This window comes from Pogona vitticeps, chromosome 3 (assembly GCF_051106095.1).
Source record: "Pogona vitticeps strain Pit_001003342236 chromosome 3, PviZW2.1, whole genome shotgun sequence".
NCBI lineage: Eukaryota > Metazoa > Chordata > Lepidosauria > Squamata > Agamidae > Pogona > Pogona vitticeps.
Window position 1 is genome coordinate 95,686,218 of NC_135785.1, and position 23,218 is coordinate 95,709,435.

The 23,218-nt window shown below is 39.8% G+C and overlaps 1 protein-coding gene across 5 annotated transcripts in view; it reads left to right on the plus strand.

Moving 5' to 3' along the window:
- The window catches only part of CTNNA3 (catenin alpha 3), a 1,002,073-nt gene that overhangs the window by 962,054 nt on the left and 16,801 nt on the right, over nucleotides 1–23,218 (plus strand). For 3 of the 5 annotated variants that reach the window (XM_072995177.2, XM_072995179.2, XM_072995178.2), the window contains 2 exons: nucleotides 11,362–11,467; nucleotides 19,018–19,152. In XM_072995177.2, the coding sequence (XP_072851278.2) occupies nucleotides 11,362–11,467; nucleotides 19,018–19,152 (241 nt within the window). The remainder of the gene's footprint in view (nucleotides 1–11,361; nucleotides 11,468–19,017; nucleotides 19,153–23,218) is intronic. The other 2 variants (XM_072995180.2, XM_078390899.1) reach the window with 1 other exon arrangement.

Consider the following 23,218-nt stretch of genomic DNA (forward strand, 5'->3'; position numbering starts at 1 on the left):
TTTTATTTCATTCTTGGTTATATATTTTTTAATTGTGGTTTTAGCTTTGATTTTCCATTGCTCTCTATGGGAATGAACACAACATTCTGAGCATCTGTCCCATCCCTAAACGGTGACTGCTAATCCTTCAGTGGCTTCCATGTGTTTGAGAAATTCCAGGCAGATACAGAGAGTTACTGGCAACCAAAATAGTAGTCAGTCTTGTTTCTTAAAAAGCATTGGTGGGCAATTGGTAATTGCTTATCAAAATATAATTGCATTTCTGTGGATGAGAATAATAGAGGAAAAAGTAGGTAGCTGTTGTTCTACCTGGAACACACAGGTAGACCACCATGTACCTGTGTGCTCCAGGCACAAAATATTTTCCCAATGACCATGGAATAGTGTGTTGGACGGAGTTGAAATTCAGTTATTCCCTTTTTAGTGCAGAGAGAAGTGTGGAGAGAGCTGCTCAGTCCTACCTCTTTCCTTGGGAAATAAAAAAAGAAAAGAAAGATCAGCCTGGATGCTTCTTGGTGGCTAACAAAGGAAGCAATAGGAAAGAAAGGCTGATTTCAAAGAGTCTGAAGTGTGGAAACAGAATTCTAAGTTTAGTAGCAGATACAAAGCATATTGGGCACAATCACCCAGTGTCAAAGGAGATGCATGCATTTCTATATGTACAATAAGAAGTACATATAGAAACCAGCTTATCTTTCCCCTCCTCCTCCTTTAGGGAACAGGAACTGCGGGAAGGCATGTTTCTCTCTGGTTCAGGTGGGTAACTATCTGTATGAGTTCACAATGGCCAGTCTTTCTTCATTAGGTAGACAGCATCTGCATGAGGTACGTCTCTCTATAGCAGCAACGTGTAAACATATATACGTATGTATATCTCTCACATGGAGTTACACAGAAAAAGGTGTTTGTGTGTCTTCAGCAAGGTGGCAACCTGTAAAATGATGCTTTTATTATTCCTGTCTTTTGGTCCCTGGGCCTTTTGACTTCATGAATTTGTTGGCTTTGGGGGCTTTTTGTTTGAAGCCAGATTTTATACCATGTTTGTGTGATGAAGAGTTCTGCAGAATGTGAAAACTCACTTTATAGCTATTATTTTGCTGATCCAGTAAAAGTATTCCTTAACCCAGAACCTGGCTTTCGCATTTACTGTAGTATTTATATTGATTGCCTGGGACTTTCTCATTGTAAATATTATTGTCCAGAATACGAGTGCTTGTGGTCTTAGATACATTGACCCCACTTCCTTTATGGAAGATTGAGGAACCCACGGCTCCCCAAATGTGGTTGAACTCCATAGGCCATAATGTAGATCACCCAGGGCGATGGGGGCTGTAGTTCAACATTTGCAAGGCCACAGGTTCCTCACTCCCTAGACACATTCACAGGGCTGCCCCTATTTCCATCTGTTAAATGTTGTGAACAGGAAAACACGAATTCCTGAGGCCATCCAGCCAGTCAATAATGCCTGTACTGTCAAACTGTCTCAGTAATAAACACTCACAATTTAATGAGGCCAGGTAGAAAGATTTAAAAGCAAAAGGGCCAAATTATTAACATTTTCTTGCAAGCATTGCAGCCGTCTGATTAACAAGATTATACGCAATGTGATGATAAATATTGGTAGGTCAGCTGTTTGGACAGTGAGCCATAAACACACTGATTGCTCAGTTACCTTTGGGTGTATAATTTTATCCAGATAATTTCACCTCATTCTTTCTGAATACATGCTCAGTTTCAGAATTGCCGCTTCCTTTTTAGAAAAATCCTTACCTGACAGAGATCTCCAGTCTCACAGCACGAGATTGTAAATATTACATTGCCGAGTCAGGAACCTCAATCTTTCGTTTCTATGCATGTTAAGGATTAGGAAAGCAATTTATTAGTTTCTAATAATTTCAGTTATTATCAAAGCTGAAACACTTGGCTCTTTTACTGCTTTCAAAAAGCATGTTTGACACATCAGGGAATGTGATTAATATAAAGTGATTTTGTTTTTGATCTTGCTGCCTTGTATTTGAGATCGCTATCCCCCCACCTTTATGATCTTCAAATAATGTCAATACCGTTCAAACCGTAGTTGCTACTGAGCTGCAGTTCTAATTCTATTTATTTAGACAGATTTCAGTTGAAATCAGTAGGATTTACTCCAAAGGAAAAGTGTGTTTGGAGCCAAGCTGCAAATGAAACGCATCTACATGGGTTGTGTCAATCCTTTGGGCTGGAGAACATCCTAATAGATTGTCCCTATAGTCTCATGAAAACTAATTCAGTTTTCCTTATTGCAAAGCTGCATTTACTGCGCTTTATGTAGCAATTGCAAATGTTGAGTTTTCTCTAGGGTTCCCAACTTGTGGGTCACACCCCCCAAGGGGATTGCAGAGTGTTTTCTGGGGGGGTCCACTGTGTTTTTCAGAGGAGGCGGGCATGCCATCCTTGACTTGCACCTCTGCTCCCTGGTTCCTCTCTGCACGTACCTCCCTCCCTCCCTCCCTTGCTTGTGCCAAGCTCTCTTTGCTCCCTGCTGGTGCCCAGGGTCCCCTGGCTGTCCGCTCTCCTTCTCTGGTGGTAGTGGCAGCGGCGACTGCTTCTTGGCTCTGTTGACTGGCTAGCTGATTCAGGCAGGGCGACCAAGACTGGAAGGAGTGGGAGACTGGACTCAGCCACAGCCCCTGTGAGCCAGGTCAGCTGTGGCAGGGTTTGGGAGCAAGGAGGCTGTTGCAGGCTGGAGGGGAAAGGGGAGAAATGGTGGTGAAGAAGGCCACCACCACCACAATTTTGCCCCCTTCTTGCCTCAGCTGCATGTTGCCAGCACCATCTTAGAGGGGATGTTTGAGGAGGAGGCAGTCACAGAGGCACCACTTGAAGGAGATCGAAAGGGTGACGGTTCCCTTCCTAATGGAATATTCACCCTCCCTCAGTAAAACCCTGTTTGAAACTACCCTCATCCCCTCTATATCCCGGGACCTGTTGGTGTTGGGCTGAGTGGCTTTAACAAACACTTAGCTGTGAAGTTTGAATCTGGCTGCCCGGATGCAAGTACAACCATTGTATTAAATATTAGTTTAGAATTATATTCTGAAAAAATTACTTTTAATCTGTTCTTTGCCCCATTAAATATGCCTTTTAAGGTAAATGTGGCTGGGGGTTGTAAGTCACTTGGCTGTTATAAAAGGAGGTAGTGATTAGAAAAGGTTGGAAAACATTGCCCTAGAACAAGGGAAAAAATGTTTGGGTCCTCTTCATTTTAATGGAGAAAGGCAGAACATTAATGTTTTAACTATACTGGGCACGGTGAGGCAGGAGGTATTACTGTTATATTGGCATTACACTTTTGAAGAGCTCCTTTTTTGGACTACAAACATGGTCATTGAGGCTGATGAGTGTTTTTTTGTCTAGTTCTGCAATAAACTGATGTAGGAAGATTGCCTTATAACACCTTCAATCCTACATTAAAGCTTTACTTAGTCATTTTAATGTTTAACATATGGATGGGTAAGGATTTAATTTCATTTCTCTTTTTTTATCAGATTTCACCTAAATGCTTCAAATTTGAATGAGGGAGAAAGTGAGATATTTCTTCATTCCTATTGTATTCAAATAAAAATAATTATATTCATTTTATGCTCACAGTTTTTTGGGTCATACTGTATGTAATTTCTCAGAGAACTTAAATACATAAAATCTCCAAAGTCTTTCATTAAGGTGTTCATGTTATATAGTTTGAATACCATGTCACAGCTTCTTCAAAAGGAGGAACTCAAAATATACCCACAAATTACCACACTAGCGAGGAAGCTAACAATCTGATGCATTGCTCAACATCAGAGATAGCAGAAGTTTCCTTTTTGAACTTTCATATCCTGGGTGTTGTAGTCCAAAACCTAACTTTCCTCATCTCTAATATTTAGCTAGCTGGCTGGATAGCTCAGTGAGTTAGGCATCTGGTTGCAGAGCCAGAGGTTGGAAGTTCAATCCCCCACTATACAGCCTAGAAGAGCCAGCCTGTGTAGCCTTGGGCAAGCTGCATAGTCCCAGGATAGCCCCAAAAGAAAGGAATGGTGACCCACCTAGAAAACTCTGAAAAGGGTTGCCGTAAGTCAAAATTAACCTGGTGGCAATATTAAGCTTGGTGAGCCCTGGTATCTTGAGAGTTGTAGCCCCCTCCCCTCAATAACTTCTTTGATCTTTGACATTGGGTAGTGTGATTTGTGATATTGTAAGAGGTGTAGCAAGCAAGCAAGCAAGCAAGCAAGCAAGCAAGCAAGCAAGCAAGCAAGCAAGCAAGCAAGCAAGCAAGCAAGAAAGAAAGAAAGAAAGAAAGAAAGAAAGAAAGAAAGAAAGAAAAAGAAAAAGAACTAACTAACTAGCTAACTAACTAACTTCACCCAATGTTCTTCAGTTCCCCAATGTTCTTGAGCTACTGGAAAAGAGCATTTTTCATCAAATAGTTAGATCTCAGGCACAAAGTTAATGTCATAATACCAGAACATGCTCCAGCAAAGAAAATCAAGGTGGAAAAAGGTGGACATTCTGCTGCTCTGGAGCCATCCACAGGTACATTTCTGTTAGGAATATCCATCTTTGTTTGCAGAATGTAACTTTTGTATAGGAGCTACCAAGTCCAGGGGTTCCTGGCGTAGTCAAACAGCACATGAAATCTCTTGTCATAGTGTCTGGTAGCCTTGAGAAGCCTTGAAATTGTCTAGGCTTAATCTCAACTCTTGTATTTTCAAGGTACAAGTGTCTTGTTTAGTCCAAAAGCTTTTGTCTAGATCATTTATCCTGTACAGTTAGTCCAGCAAATAGAATTGTGCTCCAGCAGTTACCCAGGATAAAGGTTTGAAATGCTAGCTAGTGAAACCAGCTCATCAAAGCTTTGTGTGCGTGTGTGACTGAGTACTTCTGAGACTTCCAGGCTCTGCCTCATGACCCACTTAAGGAGGAAAGTATTTGTTTTAATTCAGCTACAAAAGGAATGCTCAGGACACATCTAGTGCTTTCAGTGACAAAATAAAAGTTTTTCCCCCCTCATAAAAGCAAGAAGGGAATACTTGATGGAGCTTTTTAGAGCAAGGATAAGTACTAGCATGTGTGTTTCTTTGTTTATTTTGCAACCCTTGTTGAATCTTAAGGGAGTCATAGTGAGATCTAACACTGATAAGAGTCTTTGAGCTTGAAAACAACATGAAATTTCTCAATGGCAGCATTGCCCTTCAAAAGAAAAAAAGAAAGAAAGAAACACTGATAGTGGATGATACCTATAGGAAAACTGGCCTTAAAAGAGAGAACTAGATTGAACCTAAAAATACAATAGAAGAAAAACAACATGTGGAAGGCAATTCCTTGGGCATCCAGTCACAGAACCAGCAATCTGATTTATTGTGTAATCTAGTGAAGAACAAGCATGCTTTTTCTGGGACAATCCAGAAAAAGCACATCTTCCCTTGCACAATTGCCTTTGGAGGACTGCGTAGAGCAAGAGGATTCTAGCCAAAGAGTTTTAAAATCAATCAGTTCCTGTTTAAAAAGATGTGTTCCCTGCAATTATGTACAACCTTGGGAAGAGATCTTGGCCCAACTGTTAAGAAGCCACTTCTTGCCAATCTCACACTGGCACTAATCACGCAGACCAAGCACAACGGATATCATCCAGAATCCTATTAGTTGCACTCACTGGTGTAGGGCCATTGGCGTAACTCTCTGTACCAAATTGTCACTAATTAGCATAGGAATTTTCTGTCACACATCAGTTGTGTAACTTGGCATGAGATAGCAAATGCCCATGCTGACTTTCTAAGTTGTAGCAATTTGCAGCTGAAATGTATGCCAATGAATTTATGCTTAAATGAATTTTCAACTGGAGTGAAACTGAGCCTTTGAGTTTGATAAGGCTCAATTATGAATAGTTTGGGGTGAACTTTGCTGCCTGTGTTCATAGCATTTTCCCAATTGAGATCAACTTTGATCTAAAGAAATTCTCCAACTTTATTTCATACTGTTTCTAAACCAAACATGTCTTTATTACTATTATAGTTATTGCTGCATGAAAATGCACCAGTGATCAACATTCTACAAGACAATTCTAAAAATGGAGCAACCCAAACAAAGAATTGTAACTTTTAACCTAACCTCCAGATCAGTGCCAGATTTGGCACAGCTGTAGCAGACAGTCTGGAGAAAATTTGACAAAGGGCTTTTGAATGTTTTAATGCAAAATTATTTTCCCTATTTGGAAATAGGAGAACCTAGATGTTCTTAGATTTAAAATAGCTCATATAAATTGAAAATACCAATCTTGCTTATCTTGAAAGAGAATGCTTGACCCCAGCCACTTTTCTTTATTTAGCAATAATTACAGGCCAACTGCAGTTCAGAGCTATTGTGGAAGGTGCAAAAAAAGAGTTTACTTTAAAGAAAATAAAGTGATAGGCCTCCAGAAAGCAATATATATTTAGAGAACTTGTTGAAAACCAGCCCTGACAATTGCTTTGTGTTTGGGCAAGAAGTGGTTTCTTGTATTACCCTCTGCTTGTTGTCTCTTTGTAAATGGTAGTAAGCATGAGAGGATATCCTGTAGCTCATCTTGACCATTGCTATTGGTGGTGTCCACATTCAAGCTGCCCTTTGCTATGTAAAGCTTGACATCCTTTTCCCTGCTGGCAATGCAGGCACAATATTGTACAGCAATCAGGCCATTTCCTGGAATTTTGAATTGTGGATATTAAAGCACAATGACCCACATTCATAAACTGGAGATTTTTTTTTTTTTGAAACATAGAATTTTCATGTAGAAGGCCTTGTTGGTATTGTTGGATTCTTGAGAGGCAACCAGAAGATAGAACTGGACATTCTTTTGCAATAAAGTACAAATACGTCTGTAAGGGAGCGAAAAAGAGAGGCGGACAACACAAACAAGGAAGAGCTAGTCTTTTCATTAGGTGAAGTGAAGTGACTACTTCAGGCAATAACCTGGAAGGTGAGGACAATTTGTCGATGGCTGCAATCCAGTAGTAAGGTGCAACTAGAGTAGACCCATTAAATCAGTGGTTATTTGATGAAACATCTTTGGAAGTTCCATTGATTTAGTAGTCCTACTCTAATTGCACTTTACTACTGGATTTTAGCCTGTGTGCATCAAATAGGTGAGTCACGTCGGTCTGTTTCTAGATAGCAACTTCCTGTGTAATCTTACTGCTTCTGCACAATTACTTCCTATAGGTCTGTGGGCTGAAACTAAACACCATTGCACCATCTGGCATGGCAGATCTGTTGTCTGACTCCTTCATTATATCCCAAAACAGTGAGCAGTTTGCAACTACTTATTAGAGCAAGCTTTCCACATCATCCTATCCTTCCCTTTGCTTAGTTGTGGAATACCTTGCCTGCCAAAGAATATTGCAGAATCCCCATAATAACTGGTAGGAAAATAGATTTTCCTGGGAACACTAGATTGTTGCAAACTATGTGTGCTGTGATGCAAAGTGTTTGAGGGTGGTTTGGATTGGAATGGGCAATGAAGAACTATTAGCTTTACAAAATGCCTTTGTCTCATTTGATGACAGAGCTGTCTGCATTTTTGGACTCTCTTTCTGGCTGGGAGAGACTATGATGATGAGTATCTGCACTTCTAAATTTAATACTGCATCACTGGTTGACTTAAGACATCACTTGGTACAGATTTTGGTTTTTGTGTTGTGCCAGCACAACTGTGCTTCCTTCTCAAGATCTCAACAGATGAGATATACTTACAGTTAAATATAAGACAAAAATTGCATAATCTTGTTTGCTGAAAGATTTAAAATTTTAGAACTGCAGGGCTGGTAGGATTATCGAGTCCTGCCCTTGTCACGGAGGCACAATGGGGAATCAAACTCCCAACCTCTGGCTCCACAGCCAGATACTTAAACCACTAAGCTATCCAACAGTTCTCTTATTTCAATATGTCCTTAACAATGTCAGATTTTCCCCCCTCCTCCTCATGACCTTGATTTAAAATGAATATGGTTAAGACTTTTCTGGCTTCCCTCTAGCTTTTTATGCCAATACATGTTAGCTCAAAGTTGGCCTTATCACAATTTTCTTTATAAAAAAAATAGGGATATGAGAATTGTTTTATTGAACATCCTACGTGGCATCCATCTGTTCTGAATATTTTAGGAGTTTTGAAGCTGTATTTGCAATATGACAATTTCAAAGACATTTTAAAAACAAATAGATGGAAACATGCAAATCTAAGGGTAATACAGTATCTTACTAGAATATTCTGAGGCAATATGGTACTTAGTAGAAAATGTACTTTTTTATTTGTTAAAAAATATGGTACTCAAAGTCATTACTTTGTGGCTAGGAATGTAGGAAAATCTGTCTTGGATGAAAATATGAAACAGAGTCCAACAATGAGAAAGACAACTATAGGAAGATCTTAGTTTCCTTCCTTCATTCCACATTTAAGTGCTGCCGTTCAACTCCCAAGAGAGTAGTGAATGTATTACAAACATTTCTTCAATATGAATGCATTTGTTACATTATCATGCTTATATGTTTATCCTCCTTTTCCAATGATGAGTTCAAGACAATGTCCATCTCTCTCCTCCTCCCCATTTTTTCTTCACAACAGCCCTGTGGGGCTGTTCAGATTGACTGTGACTGGCCCAAGGCTTCCCACTTTGTTTCATCAGCAGGGGAGATCTCTAGATTCCTAGTCCAGCATTCTAGCCACTACCCTGGAACCATCTACCCTAGGAATGTGAGCATTTTTGTGCTTCTTTTGAACCTACCAGAAGCCTGACTGAAGCCTGAAGTTGCCAGGTCAGCAGCTTCCTGTTCCCAAAGATTTCAAAGTGAGAACCTGAGAGCAGGGCGCCAGTCTCTGTGATGTCCCAAAGGTGTAGTCTTGTATCACAATAGCAAATTAAAAGTGTGAGAATGAGAGAGTTCGAAAAGCAATGTGGACTTATGTGGACCTTGTGAATAAATGTGGCATGCACAACAGACATAGAACACATTCACACTTGAACCCCTGAGAACTGATAAGAGTTGGTTGTATTAATTCATATCAGTTGGGAGGAGAGAGATTATGGATACCTAGGCATTATGGATACCTAGGCATTATTATTGCCACAGGCAATAATAAACCTTTGCTTCCTTCAGCACCACTCACCCTGAGAATTGTTCCCTACAACCGATGACCCAGAGAAGTTGAGCAAATCCCTGAGACTTTGCAAAGCAGCCTGAAACCTGACCTTACCACTAAGTCCAAGATACAGAGGTTCTTGCCCAGGGTAAACTGCAAACTTTGAAGGGAGTAAAGGAGGTTAAATTAAAGTTAAGCATTAAAAATGTTACATGAGGTCTTATTTCTTGGCATTAACTTTTGGGGCAAATTACCTTAATTTAAAAAATAAGTGTAAAATCATCTATTGTAGGGGTCCCCAACCCCTGGTCTGCACCCGGTGCCAGTCCATGGTCTGGGCCGGACCGGGATGTGGAGACAAATTTCCCACTCACCCATATGCACTCCTCCCCACACAGCCCCTTCACGCATGTGCGCAAGTGCATGTGCACCTGCATGATCAACCTCACCCCTTCATGCATGTGTGCACACCCATGTGAGTACCCCCATCCTTTGCGCATGCATGCATTGTGCATGCGTGCAAGTGTGCACGAGCCCATGCGAGCCCGCCCCTTCACGCATGTGTGCGAGCACGGGAGGGTGCCACGCCTTCCCCAAATAATTTGTGGTGTTAAAAAGGTTGGGGACCACTGATATTTGCATGCTGACTCTTAATATGAGGCAAATAGTCTCCAAATATTACACTGTGTGTTACACTGGCATAAATACACAGGAGAATTTTGTTCAATGGCATTTAGAAGGGACGTTTAAGGGATTTCATTTTTGCGTGTTATCATGTGAACTGAGGGGTCACCCAGCTGGAGAATTTGTTCCATACATTTTGCCAGTTGGTGCTATTTAATGCTTGTTACGTTCACCCCGTGTCCCTGTTTCTTTTTCTCAACCCAAAGGGCTCACGCTGGTGATGTTCCCTCGTTCTTTCGCTGCCACCAGTGGATTTCTTTATCTACACTGAAAATGACTTTAGTCTGACACTGGCTGCCAACAACAGAACTTGTTCATTAAAGGGTATTAGGATAATTAGGTTAAATCAGGATCACAGATGTTCTTTATTCATTTCATAGAATCAAGATCATTGAAATATCCTATATTCTGCCACACATTCAATCACCTCCTGTTTTATTTATTCACTTTAACCAACTTATCTTTATTAGTTTCAGTTCTCACACTTTCTCTGACTGTCTCTCTCCTCTCTGCAAACCTCTCTCCTCCTCTTCTCTCTCTCTCTCTCTCTAAATGACTTGACTCCCTGCCTCCACCCCTCCTGTCCTCTCATGGGCTTATGCAAATGAGCTCCAGCTATGAGTGACAGGCGTGACGTGGGGCATCCATCACAATGCCTATTAAGCATGGATCTCAGTGGAAGTTCTGTCCACACATATTCTTACAGAATCTCTTCTCTTTAAGAAATCAGCCCCGCTTCAAGAAACATTTCAAAAATATTTCAAAAAGCTTGAAGAAGCACTTGAAAAATAATCTGCTCTGCTAGAATGTTGTGTGTTTTTTAAGCAACTCAGTGCTAAATTGAATTTTTTTGATGGGAACCCTTGGAAACAAACATCCACTGTCAGTCTCCTGAATCTGATGTCTTTAAAAATGTCTGTTTTGAAAATGTTGAGGAAGTACTTTGGAAATGATATTTTCTACTAGACTTTGTTTTATTAGATGCATGCTAAATTGAACATTTCCAACTTGGTAAGTTTTGCTTCTTGAATTCCATCTTCAGTACCAAGTGAAAAGTCAAAGCAACTTAAAGGAGGTAGTTTGAAAAAACAAACAGAAAGTTTTTAATCACTCTTTCCCACTGTTGATTCTGATTTAATTTATCTGGAAAATATGACATGATATAGAGAAACAAGTACTCCATCTGTATGGACTGATTTGATCTGTTCTTCCTGGGCTAGTGTACACACCTCCACAGTTCTACCAGCAATTGAAATATTAAGATTGTATGGTTAAACATTGAGAAGGTTGTGCTTTCTGAAAACTTTATAAGGTATTTGTATTCAGACCACAGATTATTGGTGGCCAGGGATAGAAAAGGATGAGATAAGAGCCCAATTAAACATGCAAAGAAACCCAGCTGTGCTAAGGGGAACCATGAATATATGATATTAAAACTCAAATAAGGTTTGGTGTCACTCCCAGAGGTGTCTGCATTCAAAATTATCTTCTCATGTTTTGTTCTGTACAGTAATTTATTATATCTTCCATTTTATTTATTAAAGGGGTAGAGGTCCACTGAAGAATACCTCGGATGTGATTAATGCAGCAAAAATGATCTCAGAGTCAGGGTCAAGAATGGACATGCTTGCAAGACTCATTTCAAACCAGGTAAGTTAACACATTAGTGGGTTAAATAAAATAATGTTGTTTATCAAAAACTGCTACTATGAAAGTAGTTTTCTACTTTCTATAGTTGTGGCCCTGTCATTGTCCAGAGTTTATTTTCTGTATTAGATGAACATGTAGGAATTGTCACATCTGGCAAACCTGTCGCAGAGCAAACCACGAATACTTAGGCCAGTTCATTATTTTGCAACCTACCGAAACTACTGTGGTAAAATTGCCTTTGAATTCTGCAACTGCCTTTGTAAAATACCTGTCATTTCACAGGCATGCTATCAGTCTCATATTGGAAATTATAGACTGGAAGTGTGTTTTTGATGAACAAATGAAAGGGAGGAGTCCATATGTTAATTTCTGATCATTTAGAGCAGCAATTGTATTACATTTATACGCATTCAAGTTAAACTCAAAACTAGAAAGGGCCAAACTGTACATGAGGATTAGACATACACTGTACTATTTGTCTATAAAGTGGGGAGAGGGGGTCTATTATTTTTAGAAGTACACAAGGAAGTGTAGAATCAAAACATCCCCATTCCCTCACCTTACCACACTATGCAGAGCTGTATCATTTTTTTTTCCTGGATCCATTTTGATTCTGAATGTTAACAAGTTGGAGATGGGTGGCTCAAACTGGGCAACAGGGCCAAGTTGGGGGAGCAAGCATATTTGACCCCTCACATTCCTGTGCTAATTTTGATATAAAAGTAGTTAACTGCTCCTAAGGGTGTAAAAAATACTGACTAAATTCTTCATTCACATTGACTTTGGCTGCCTTGAATCCATGAGACACCTGGAAGAGGTCTTTTCAGCCCCCATAAGATGTTGTGCTACCAAACAAGTGCAAGACAGGTAGTCCTGGTTTTACCTCATCACTGCTTCCACAATCCACACAGACTGTCTTTGCACAAAACTGGTGCTCTTTCCCTTTAAAATGCAAAACAAACAGATATGGCAAACACAAAATAATTGGCCCATTGTTAAAAACAATGACAACAACCCTTCCAGTGCTTCATTTTCTTCAAAGTCAATACAGCAAAGCAGTAGCCATTGTCATTTTCTGTAATTTGCGCCATTTGTGCAATGTGGCTTACTTTGCACCAAAAAAAAGTTTCTTCTCTTATTGAGAGTGCATCAAACTACCTTTTGCAGGGTGAGGTTCCTTGTCCTTCCATGCAGATGGAGATGCTCAACTTAAACACTTGAGTCTACTTCTGTCCTCAGACTTTTAGTACAATGGTTTTCAAGCAGTATTTGCAGCACTCCAGTTAGGGAGTATGCACATGCATACGTTTGATCTTACCTAGTTGCAAAACCATGTACAGAAAAGGTACTGCATATGAGTGATTCCTCTCCTGATCCAGCTGTTAGGAGTATCTGAAAACTGACAGTAGCATCAGTTTAGGAGCAGAGAGTAGGGAACTGGAACAAGTTGACATTACTGCTGATGCTGTGCCCCAGATATGCACATGCAGCCTGAGCAATAGTGTGCACATCATTGGATTGAGGCCTTCATATTGTCCTAATTTTAAATTTTGAAGACATATTCTTCATAGTTTTCCCCCCAGCTGCTGAACCTGGGAATAATTTAATCATTTAGACTCCCTCTTGTTACATCTAGTAATGCCACTTCATTGGAACACATGTGTTCATCATTCACAATATCTAATGGAGCACAGCTCTATTATCTTGATACCGCCAGTCCAGTCAACACCTTGATGATCATGTACAAGAGAGAATTCAGAATCCTAAATCACATGCAAGTAAGGAAAACAAACCACTCTTCTGCCCCCTCCCCGTGCGCTTTCTGCCTTCTAAAGCAAGGAGCAGCTGAAAAAAGCAATCACTGTGTAATGAAGACTCATTGTTGCATCTCTTTGACCTTTTCCAGTTCATAAAGTAGAGCAGTTTCAAATGAATGAGTTTTGGTCAGGCTGCATGCAATCTCGGCTCATCAAAATGGGAGAACTGTGAAACTATTTGATTTAGGCCATGCAGGGTGTTGCTGGGGGGAGTGAGTGGGGGATATGTTGTGACTCAACATTAACTATATCTTATGGGTTATTCACTTTAGCAGGGTTCATTCTGGAAAATATACAGGAAAAACAACATTATGGCTCATTTCTGGTTAAAGAAACAGGCATGCAGCAAGGCAACTAGCCAAATGAATTCATGTTACACTAAAAATTATAGCCCAAATTCCACAGAGTACTTCTGTTGGCTGCTATTGCTTTTTGCCAGAAACTGGAATCTTTCCTGCAGCCTGCATTCACCCCTCAAACCCTTCTCTAAATGGTGGAGAGACTCTCTGGTGCATGATTTTTTGGCATCTCAGATATTTTCATGAGGAGGTGGAGACGATAGTCCAAGTTTCAGTGGCTTGGGAACCCAAAGCATACCGCCAAATCTTGTCTAGAGATGGACACAAAGCAATGAATTGAAAAATTCATCAAAAATGCTAATTCATCTATTCCTGTTCATTGAGCATGGCAACCTCAACGAATGCAGATACAAGGCTGTCTTTCAAGATGGCAACAGTGACAGAAGAGGAGGTAGCAGCTGCAAAAGGTAGAGAGGCAACGGGGCAGTAGCAGTGTCTCTAGGTGCCTGGTTGAGCCCTTTTGTAGGGCTGATGAACCAACAAACTGATTTGTGATTCATTGGGGGGGAAATTCATGGTTCGTGGACTTCAATGAACCACCATTTTGCTGGTTCATGCCCATCTCTAATCTTGAGCCATAAATCTGCTAACACTTTGTTGATTGTTTTATGTCAATAAAACCTCTTTCCTTCACAGCCGAGGTCATGGCCAACGGTATATGAATCCAGGTATTATCAGACATTGCTTTCAAAAGTTTCATTTAAGGGACATTTTAAGACAGTTTTGTACCCATTTTATACACCATTTTGACCCTCATTTTAAGATTTCAGATGTGTTCTAAATGTCAAGGAAAACTTTTTAAAAACCCGTCTCCTTTGCAAATGTTTGCAACATGCAATATAAGAATACTCCACAAGAAATAAATAAAATGTTTCCTTTTATACCTAACACAATATTCTGTGTCCAAGTGCTAAGAATTCAAATGCACCTCCACTGGCTTTACTTTTCTTAGTTGGGGGTGAGTGAGAAATGTGATTTCTTGACAGTAGTTGCCTACTATATTTGCATATTATTAAGCAAAGTAGAGGGAAAGCAAATCAACTTCTAAAGCAAACCAGGGCTAATTCTGCATCAGACTCCCACAGAGAACAATTGTACCTTCAGGTACTTTACCTTCATTATCTTCTCAATTCTCCCAGCAATTTATCTCTGCCCAAATTTAGAAGTGCCAGTGACCTTATTTGTCACATACAAGCACTGTGCAAATTTGGGTTGTCAATTTTGGGCCTCTGACAGAACCTGGGGGAAAAACCCTCCACCTCTCTTCTCTTATAGTGAGTTTTATCTGCATAATATTCACCTCCCTTTCCGAAAATAATGTGGGATTTTTCAGAATTTTTATCATCTCCTCTTCTCTCTCTCGATGAAATGCCATTCTGTGCATGATTATTACAGTTCCTGTTCAGAATGATATCTTTCCTACACGTGATTCACTAGGCAGGGCATTATATTGTGGAGAATCTGGCAGTTTCCTGTACAGAAGGACAAAATATAAACAAATTAAGGGAAGACAGGAGGTTTAGAAATCTTGCTAGTACAGAGGGGGAGTCTTATTGGGGAGTTTCACTGTGACATGACTCAGAAAATCAACAGGAATGAGGAATTTTGCAAGTTCTTGTCATATCCCTAACAAAAAAGTTGTTTCAAATGCCACTCCAGAAGCTTTTGTAAGGAAAATCTGTAGTTGTTGTGTTCCAATGAGGCAAAATCAAGTAGTTATCATGGACTGTTAGCAAGTAATACAAGGCATTTATGTCTTCATTAATATTAATTTTGCTGATTATCAGGAAACTGCCACAAAAGGCTATGAGGGGATGATAAAAAGGTTAAATCATACTATGTGACAATGATGATCAAATTCATGGTATTATGGTAATTATCTGAATATTTGAGCTTGTATGCCTGCCATTTGACAAGAACCCATGGAAAATTAATGCTGTGGGTTACAATTCAGTCTATTTTATTTCAGTTGGCTTAAGTGTGTTATATTTTGTCTCTGATCGGCAGTACACTGCTGTTTCTGTTATTAGTACAATCAGTAATTTTCCCTCTTTGGCAAATTTATTAGCGTAAAACAAGTAAAGCAAAACTTTGTTGATGTATGATAAGAGTTTTCTTTTATTTATGCTTATGTCACCTTTCTGTAGGCGTGAGCAACTTTCAGCATTTTGAATAATCTAATTATACTAATATGGCTGTCTGGCTGTGTTCCTCTGTCCATCCGTCCGTCCGTCCGTCCGTCCGTCCGTCCGTCCCTCCCTCCCTCCCTCCCTCCCTCCCTCCATCCATCCATCCATCCATCCATCCATCTATCCATCCATCGTGCCTATCTAATGATCATACACTACTCTGGGCAACTAACATGTGTGGGTGTGGGCCGTCAGGAAACTATACGTAATTTATTTTTAGTTTTACTAAAGAGTGGCAAATCTCTGGCTCTCCAAAAGTTGAAATTTAACTCCTGTTCTGTCAGTCAGTCTGGGGAAAGGCCAGAAATGTTGGAAGTAGAGAATTGTAATCCGCTATCTTTTTTTTGTAATATTTATTTTTGCCTATCTTCCTCTAGCCCCAGTTTCTAAGAAACAATTGCATACTTCAGGGGTAATGTGAGTGCAAATGAAGTACATTGTAACATCAATGTGAATAATAGTTGTAAAGTTCCTTTTTCTCTAATATATAATATTTATAGCTAATTTTAAGGAAATTTTGCAGGATTTTTTTTTCACTTAGTCCTAAATGGCAAGGGACATATTATTTCATTTTGTCTTTTGCATTTTTAAGTATTTTAGGATGCCATATCAAAATTTGCCCCTAGAGGGAACCCTCTATTTTTCTGAAATGCTGAATCACCATGCAACAGGTGAGAAAGGTGCAGTACAGTTGATCATATGGCTTCCATCATACTAGTAATGCAATGAGTTGTTCTTGTTTTTTTTTTTTAATATAAAAATTCCTACCTGCAGGTTATATTCACGAAGAGTGACTATAACATAATCCTCTACATTCCCCCCCCCCCCACAGGAATTATTCCTGCAGATAGAAGTATTTCCCTCTAAGTAACTACTCTCTAACACACACACACACACAGAGAGAGAGAGAGAGAGAGAGAGAGAGAGAGAATTATATGGATCTGTATTGTGGAAACAGCATATTATCAGTCTGGATAGCTGTTCCAAACATCCTGTGCCAGGAAATAGAAAATTAAAGGTGTCCAGAGAAATCAATGCATATTTCTTACCTACCCAGGCAACACTAAATCCATGGCTATCCAACCAATCACGAAGACCATAAGCAGGAGTCCAGGTGAAACTTTACACTGGTTTATATGTTTCCTCTGGACAGTTCTCTAAGCTTACCTTAGAGTGACCATTCCATGTGCAAGAGCAGAACGGCTGCCTTCAAGCATCATATTGGACTGAAAAGGTTGTCGAGCTGTTGTCTGTCATCTTCTCGTTTTGCTATTGTTCTTATTCTGCTGTCAAGAAATGCACAGTGGTTAGTCATTGCATGATATTGTTTGGATCATAATTCTGTCACTTAGTACATGTACTAATGAAAGTCAACTAGGTTAAAACATTAATTGCATTTGTAAATCCCTGAGATATTACTGGAAGTCACTAAAAACCAGCCTGTAGGTTTTCGCCTGACCTGTTCTCTCACAAAATAATCTGACCTATTGACTGAATGAAAGGAGGACACACAAGAGAACAGGAACTGTCGTCTTTTGTATGTATTGTGTACCAATGGGCACATGTGTAAAGCTGGATGTTATCAGAGTTCTTATTTTTCAGCCACCAAGCTCTTTTCTTCCAATTCTCTCCACCCTCCCCTTCAAAAAATGCATACATATTTGTGCACTCATAGTTTTTAAAATACAAGTATTTTCATATACATGCACCCCTTGATTACGCCCCTTGACTAAAGCAGATGTGGGTGTAGCAAACAGCCCTGCCCTCACCTGTACGTCTCAGCAGAACAGTGGAGTAGGAGCCAATGAGTGGACGGAAGGTGGAGCCAAGGGGGGAGGGGGCTGGATATAAAGGCTGGTGGATGGAATATGAGGGGAGATTCTCTGAGTGAGAGACAGTCTGAAACTTCAAAGTGAACTTAGAGTGAATTAGAGGCCTGTAAGAACACTGAATGGAACAGAGAGTTAATAGAGATTTAAAGTTAAAGTAGGATTGACTTAGATACAAGTGATTAGCAACCTGTGATTTACCTATTGAGTAATAATCCCATATGAACTTCCCTGATCTAATAAATAACTTAAGTTTTAAAAGCACACGTGTCTCCTTGATTGAATGGTATTGAAGCAGCAATATCTGGTCGCAGCGAAGAAAGAAGAAGGGCGAGAACCTCATGAAGACCTGAGGGAATAGCTGCTTCAGAGGGGATCGCCACAGTGGGTGACTATATTAGTCCCAGAGGACAAACTGATGGGTTGTATGGTATCACAGGGAGATGAAGAGCCAATCCCCACCATCTTATCTGATGTTATCCAGTCCCGCTGCTTTCAGTTATTCATTTCACCATCTCTGGGCAGACAGAGGCACGGTGTTTGATGCCTCCCTTTGCGTGAAGAACACCTCTGCTATCTCTGATCTCAGGTTGGAGTTAATGGAGCATTCTTGCCCTCTCCTTTGTCCTCTCAGCAACTTACTAGGTTCATTAAGCTAAGATACCCTGATTAGCCAAAGATTCTCCATGAACTCATGATTTAGCAAAGATCTGAATCCAGGTCTCAACGGTCCTAAAGTCCTAATTGGATACTGTAACCATACGACTACATAAGCCCTACCCCAAATATAATTAATCAATTAATTAAACACTAGTTATCCATCCATATATTTCTTGGTAAATTATCACAGTGTTATCAAGTAGCTAGACTGACAAGGGTACAAAGGACAAACAAACAGTCTGGAGTACTGTTTTCAAGTGTTCCAAGGAACGGAACATAAAGAGATCTAGTATTGTCTCCACTTTAAGAATAAAGTGTTCTCAGACGTTAGTGGACTAAAAGTCCCAGAAACCTTCACCACCAGCTATGCTAGCCAGGATTTCTGGAAGTTGTAGTCCAAGAACATCTGGGGACCCAAGTTTGGGAACCATTGCACTAGAACAAATTTGAACCTTTCATTTTTGCTATCCTTTCCCTTCCTTGTATAACAACTTTAAAAAAAAGAACTCAGGAAACTTCATCCAGGTTGTTACATAACACTGATGTATGCTTTACAAGGGGGGAAATGTCAAAATCCCACCATAGAATGCATGCATACTCTTAAGCTCACCTCAAATTCTTCTTTGCAACACAAACTATTAAGATTATTAGCATAGTAAAGCAAATTTATTAAAAGTATTATTTTTACTTTTTCAGTGTCCGGATCAGTCGTGTAAGCAGGATTTATTGGCTTATCTGGAACAAATCAAACTGTATTCCCATCAGCTCAAAATCTGCAGCCAAGTTAAAGCTGAGATCCAGAATTTAGGTGGAGAGCTCATCATGTCAGCAGTAAGTGCAAACTGTCCTGAGGGCATTTCATTATGCCATTATCTTCCATTTGCAAACCTGCACTATGATCAGACAGGATGTCAGATTCATGAAATGAATGCTTATGTCTTTGGTGGATACAGCAGTTTTAATCTAGTTTGTAAATTAAATTATACTTTGCTGTGTTACTCATTTTCTTGTGACTTTGTTGTTGATTTTTAAAAAGAGCTGACTCATATTATCAAGATTCTGATCTGAATTTAAAACATGTGAAGTCAGCTATGGAACTCTGGAAATATACCGTATTTTTCGCTCCATGAGACGCACCTTTCCATAAGACGCACCAATTTTTTAGGAGAAGAAAACAGGAAAATATAATCTGTTTTCTTAGCTCCATAAGACGCACAGACTTTCCACACCCCTGTTTTGTGGGAAAAAAGTGAGTCTTATGGTGCAAAAAATACAGTATATATAGCACTATCATCAGCTCCACATAATACTGTATACTGATTTTCTTTTTATGTCTTTTTAATGGAAGGGATTTATACATCATTATATTGCAATCCTATGATGTAATTGTATATGTGTGAGCATGTGCACATCTGTCTGTCTGTCTGTCTGTCTGTCTGTCTGTCTGTCTGTCTGTCTGTCTGTCTGTCTGTCTGTCTGTCTGTCTATCTATCTATCTATCTATCTATCTATCTATCTATCTATCTATCTATCTATCTATCTATCTATCTATCTATCTATCTATCTATCTATCTATCTAATCTGCATCAACAGAACCCTGCTTCCATATGCAGCTCTCCCTTGCTGGGGCTGAGTAATATTACATGATTGATACTGATACTGTGAAATAGCGAAATGAACAACATTGTGATAAGGCCCCCAATTGTAAGATATGCTATATTATCAAGTTAGTACTTAACAGAAATACTTCACATATCCCACATCTTTACAGGCCCCATAGGAACTGAGGGAGGTATAGACATTCATTGTCCTTCCTATGTTTTTGTTTTAAAAATAAAACTATTTTACCACCATTACTCATAATAGGAGGGACATTATACTTGTTTCAGGACTGCCCAAGTTTCTCCTGGATTAGAGGCGGAAAGAATACTCACTAAATTCCTCATTCTTATTTATTTTGGTTGTTTTGACTTGACCAAATATCTCTTATTTCAGCCTGCAAAACTCCTCTCATTTAAAGCAAGACAAAGAATGATGTTGTGTTTTTGTTTGTTTGCTTTTGTTTGGTTTTTTGAAATGCCTCAGTAATTTGATCAAACTATCCCTACATAAGGCGGTGTCTTTGCTTTATAGTAGAAAAATGCACAAACATAGAATGACTGGCTGTCAAATAAGATGTAAACAGCCCTCTTGTTGCTTCTGATCCTTAAATGACCATGCTGTAGTCATTCTCACTAACATCGTTTGCATTCAAGTATTGCCTTATTCTTTTTTTTTTCAGTTTTATTTTGTGCAAAAAAAGCCCACACAAAACAACAATCTTGTTTTCTTCTCATCCTGAGAGCATCACACAATACTTTGTCCTTTTCTACGTGGCGGAGAGTCATTTTGGAGTTCCTTGTTTACAAGTCTGAGAATGAAAGAAGCAAGGATTTGCATGCCTAGGTTGGATCAGAGTTTCCCACATTCCATCCCTGCTGTGGTCTTGAATTTTTTCCTTGCCCCCATGTCTGACAAAAGTGTTGTGAGGTTAGAAGGATAAGGGCTGTGGACCTTATGTGATGATAGAGTGGGAGATGCAAGTTAAATCTTCCCCTTCAAAGCTGGAACTCTATCTCTGAAGTTCCACTCAGAGTGGGAGATCCACAGTTTCCTGGGGCCTCAGGGACCACAGGACAGCACTTTATCATTTTTTAGATGTGGAAAAATTGTGTGCCAAACGGGATGATCACTACTAGCTAATCTCAAGAACCAAGATATTGTGCTTGTGGGGGAGCCTATCAATGCACAAGTGCAGGACTGGAATGCAAATGTGGCACTTTTAGGTCTAAATAAATGTATTTAAATATTTGTTATATGCATGATCCCAACTTCTTCTTGATTTTAATGTTGTTTTGTAATTCTGGGTTCACATCTTGCAATTACACTTATTTTTAAATAACCAGCTTTCTCACCATGGAGAATTTTCTCTAATAAATATGTTAGGTACCTGAATAACACCAGTGACTGAGCATATAAGAAGGACAATTTACTCCATCATTCTGGTGGTAATAAATCCTTAGTGAATATGTTTAGTAGAAAATGCATAAGACTGAGGAAGCAGACCTGCAGTGAAGTGACAAAATCAGCATTCCTTCAACAAATTGTTGTGCTACAGCATGGAAAGATGGACCACACTCCTCCTGACACATTCTGAGTATGAGATGCAGTTGAAGGACAAAGTTTGAGGGGTTATTCAGAGAGAATCTTTCAATGGCGATGTATAAATAGCTTTAGCAACCATTAAAAAAAACTTTGAATGACAACAGGAATATAGTAACAGTAATTTGGCTTTTTGAAACCCAGTAATTTGGTTGCCTTTTTCCTTCTGGCAATAGCCCATGCCTTATAATAATAATCTTAGAACTGCAGAGATGGAAGAAACCTTATGGATCATAAAGTCCAGCCCCTATCAAGGAGGCCTAATTGGGAATCAAACTCCCAACCTCTGGTTTCACAGTCAGATATCTAAACCACTGAGCTATCCTTTCTCACAGTTTGACTTATCAAAGCTACAGAAAGAAACTATTTTCCTGAACCGGTGGGCTATCAGTTCCTCTTTAGTCATAATTGTCCCTGTATGGGACATAATTTTAGATCATTGTCTCCTATGCTGGTGCAGGGACTTCCCTCTAAAGCCGTCTGCCCGTGTGCTTTTCATACACTCCCTGGAGAGATCATCTCTGGAGGAGGGTTTAGAACTTCCAGGACCAAATGAGACTAAGGAGTAGTCTACTGGCTTAGGCTACTGCTTATCAGGCCCTTGCTGACAGGATTTGCCAGACCCAAGAAGTACAGAGTTGGTTCAGCTGCATGCCATATGTCAGTTGCCTCCAGGAACATGTGGCACTAATGGGGTAATGCTGGTTCCAGGATGGTGTTAAGAAGTCAAAACATTACTTGCCTCTTATGGCATAAACAAGGCTTTGGGCCATCGGGACTGGAGGGAAAGAACCTCAGAGCAAGCCCCGACAATGACAAACTGAGAGTAAGACATCAGCTAGGAGCAACTTCCTCTTCTTAAGCCCACATTGCAGTCTTCTAATAAAGTTTTCATAATGCTGTAACATAAGCAGAAAACTGATAACTCACCTACCTTTTCATAATCATCCTAAATACCACCCACTGGCAGAATGACAAATGAGCTGCTAAACAGAAAAACACACTGGACAGAAAATCAATGCGGCAGGAAGGAAGCAAGGAAAGTATTTTAGTTCAGTTGACTCCTTCTTTTCCATCTTGAATTTTCCACCTCTGCCTCTTACATTTACAGAAACGCGCATAAGTAAACACAGAGAGAATCTCTTGCTGGGATTCCCTCTGTATTTTTGTGCACTAAGGGTTTTATTTTATGCTAAGTTAATGATCTGCATGAAGAGAGACAAATGTGTTCCCTGGAACAATTACAGAACTATGTATGTTGAAGAATGTATTAGTTAAGTTCTTCCTTTAGAACAGATAAACAACAAAAATATGACAGAAGACAAGATCTAAAGGCAGGCAAAAACGTTCTGCAGACCAACCCTAATACTATAGCCAGGTTTAAGCTTTTGAGTTCTCCAGAGCCATTCATCAAGCTGGGTGGGAAGGAGTCTGGAAGTCTCAAAGTTTGGCTGGATGTTTCAGCCATGAGATGCACAGACCAGCTAAGCCCTAAAATGGAGGAATGAGGCTTGATGTGTCACTAGTACAAGCACCAGATAACATTGCTGCGATGTCTGTAGGGGTGGAGAAGAAAAGGCAGATCCCCATCTATGAAAATGCAAGGCTGCTCACAGCTCAGAGGTCGTCTCTTGCCTTGGGCAAAATGTACAGATTTCTAAGGCGGCACACAGTAGAAGTTGGGAACATGTTCTGC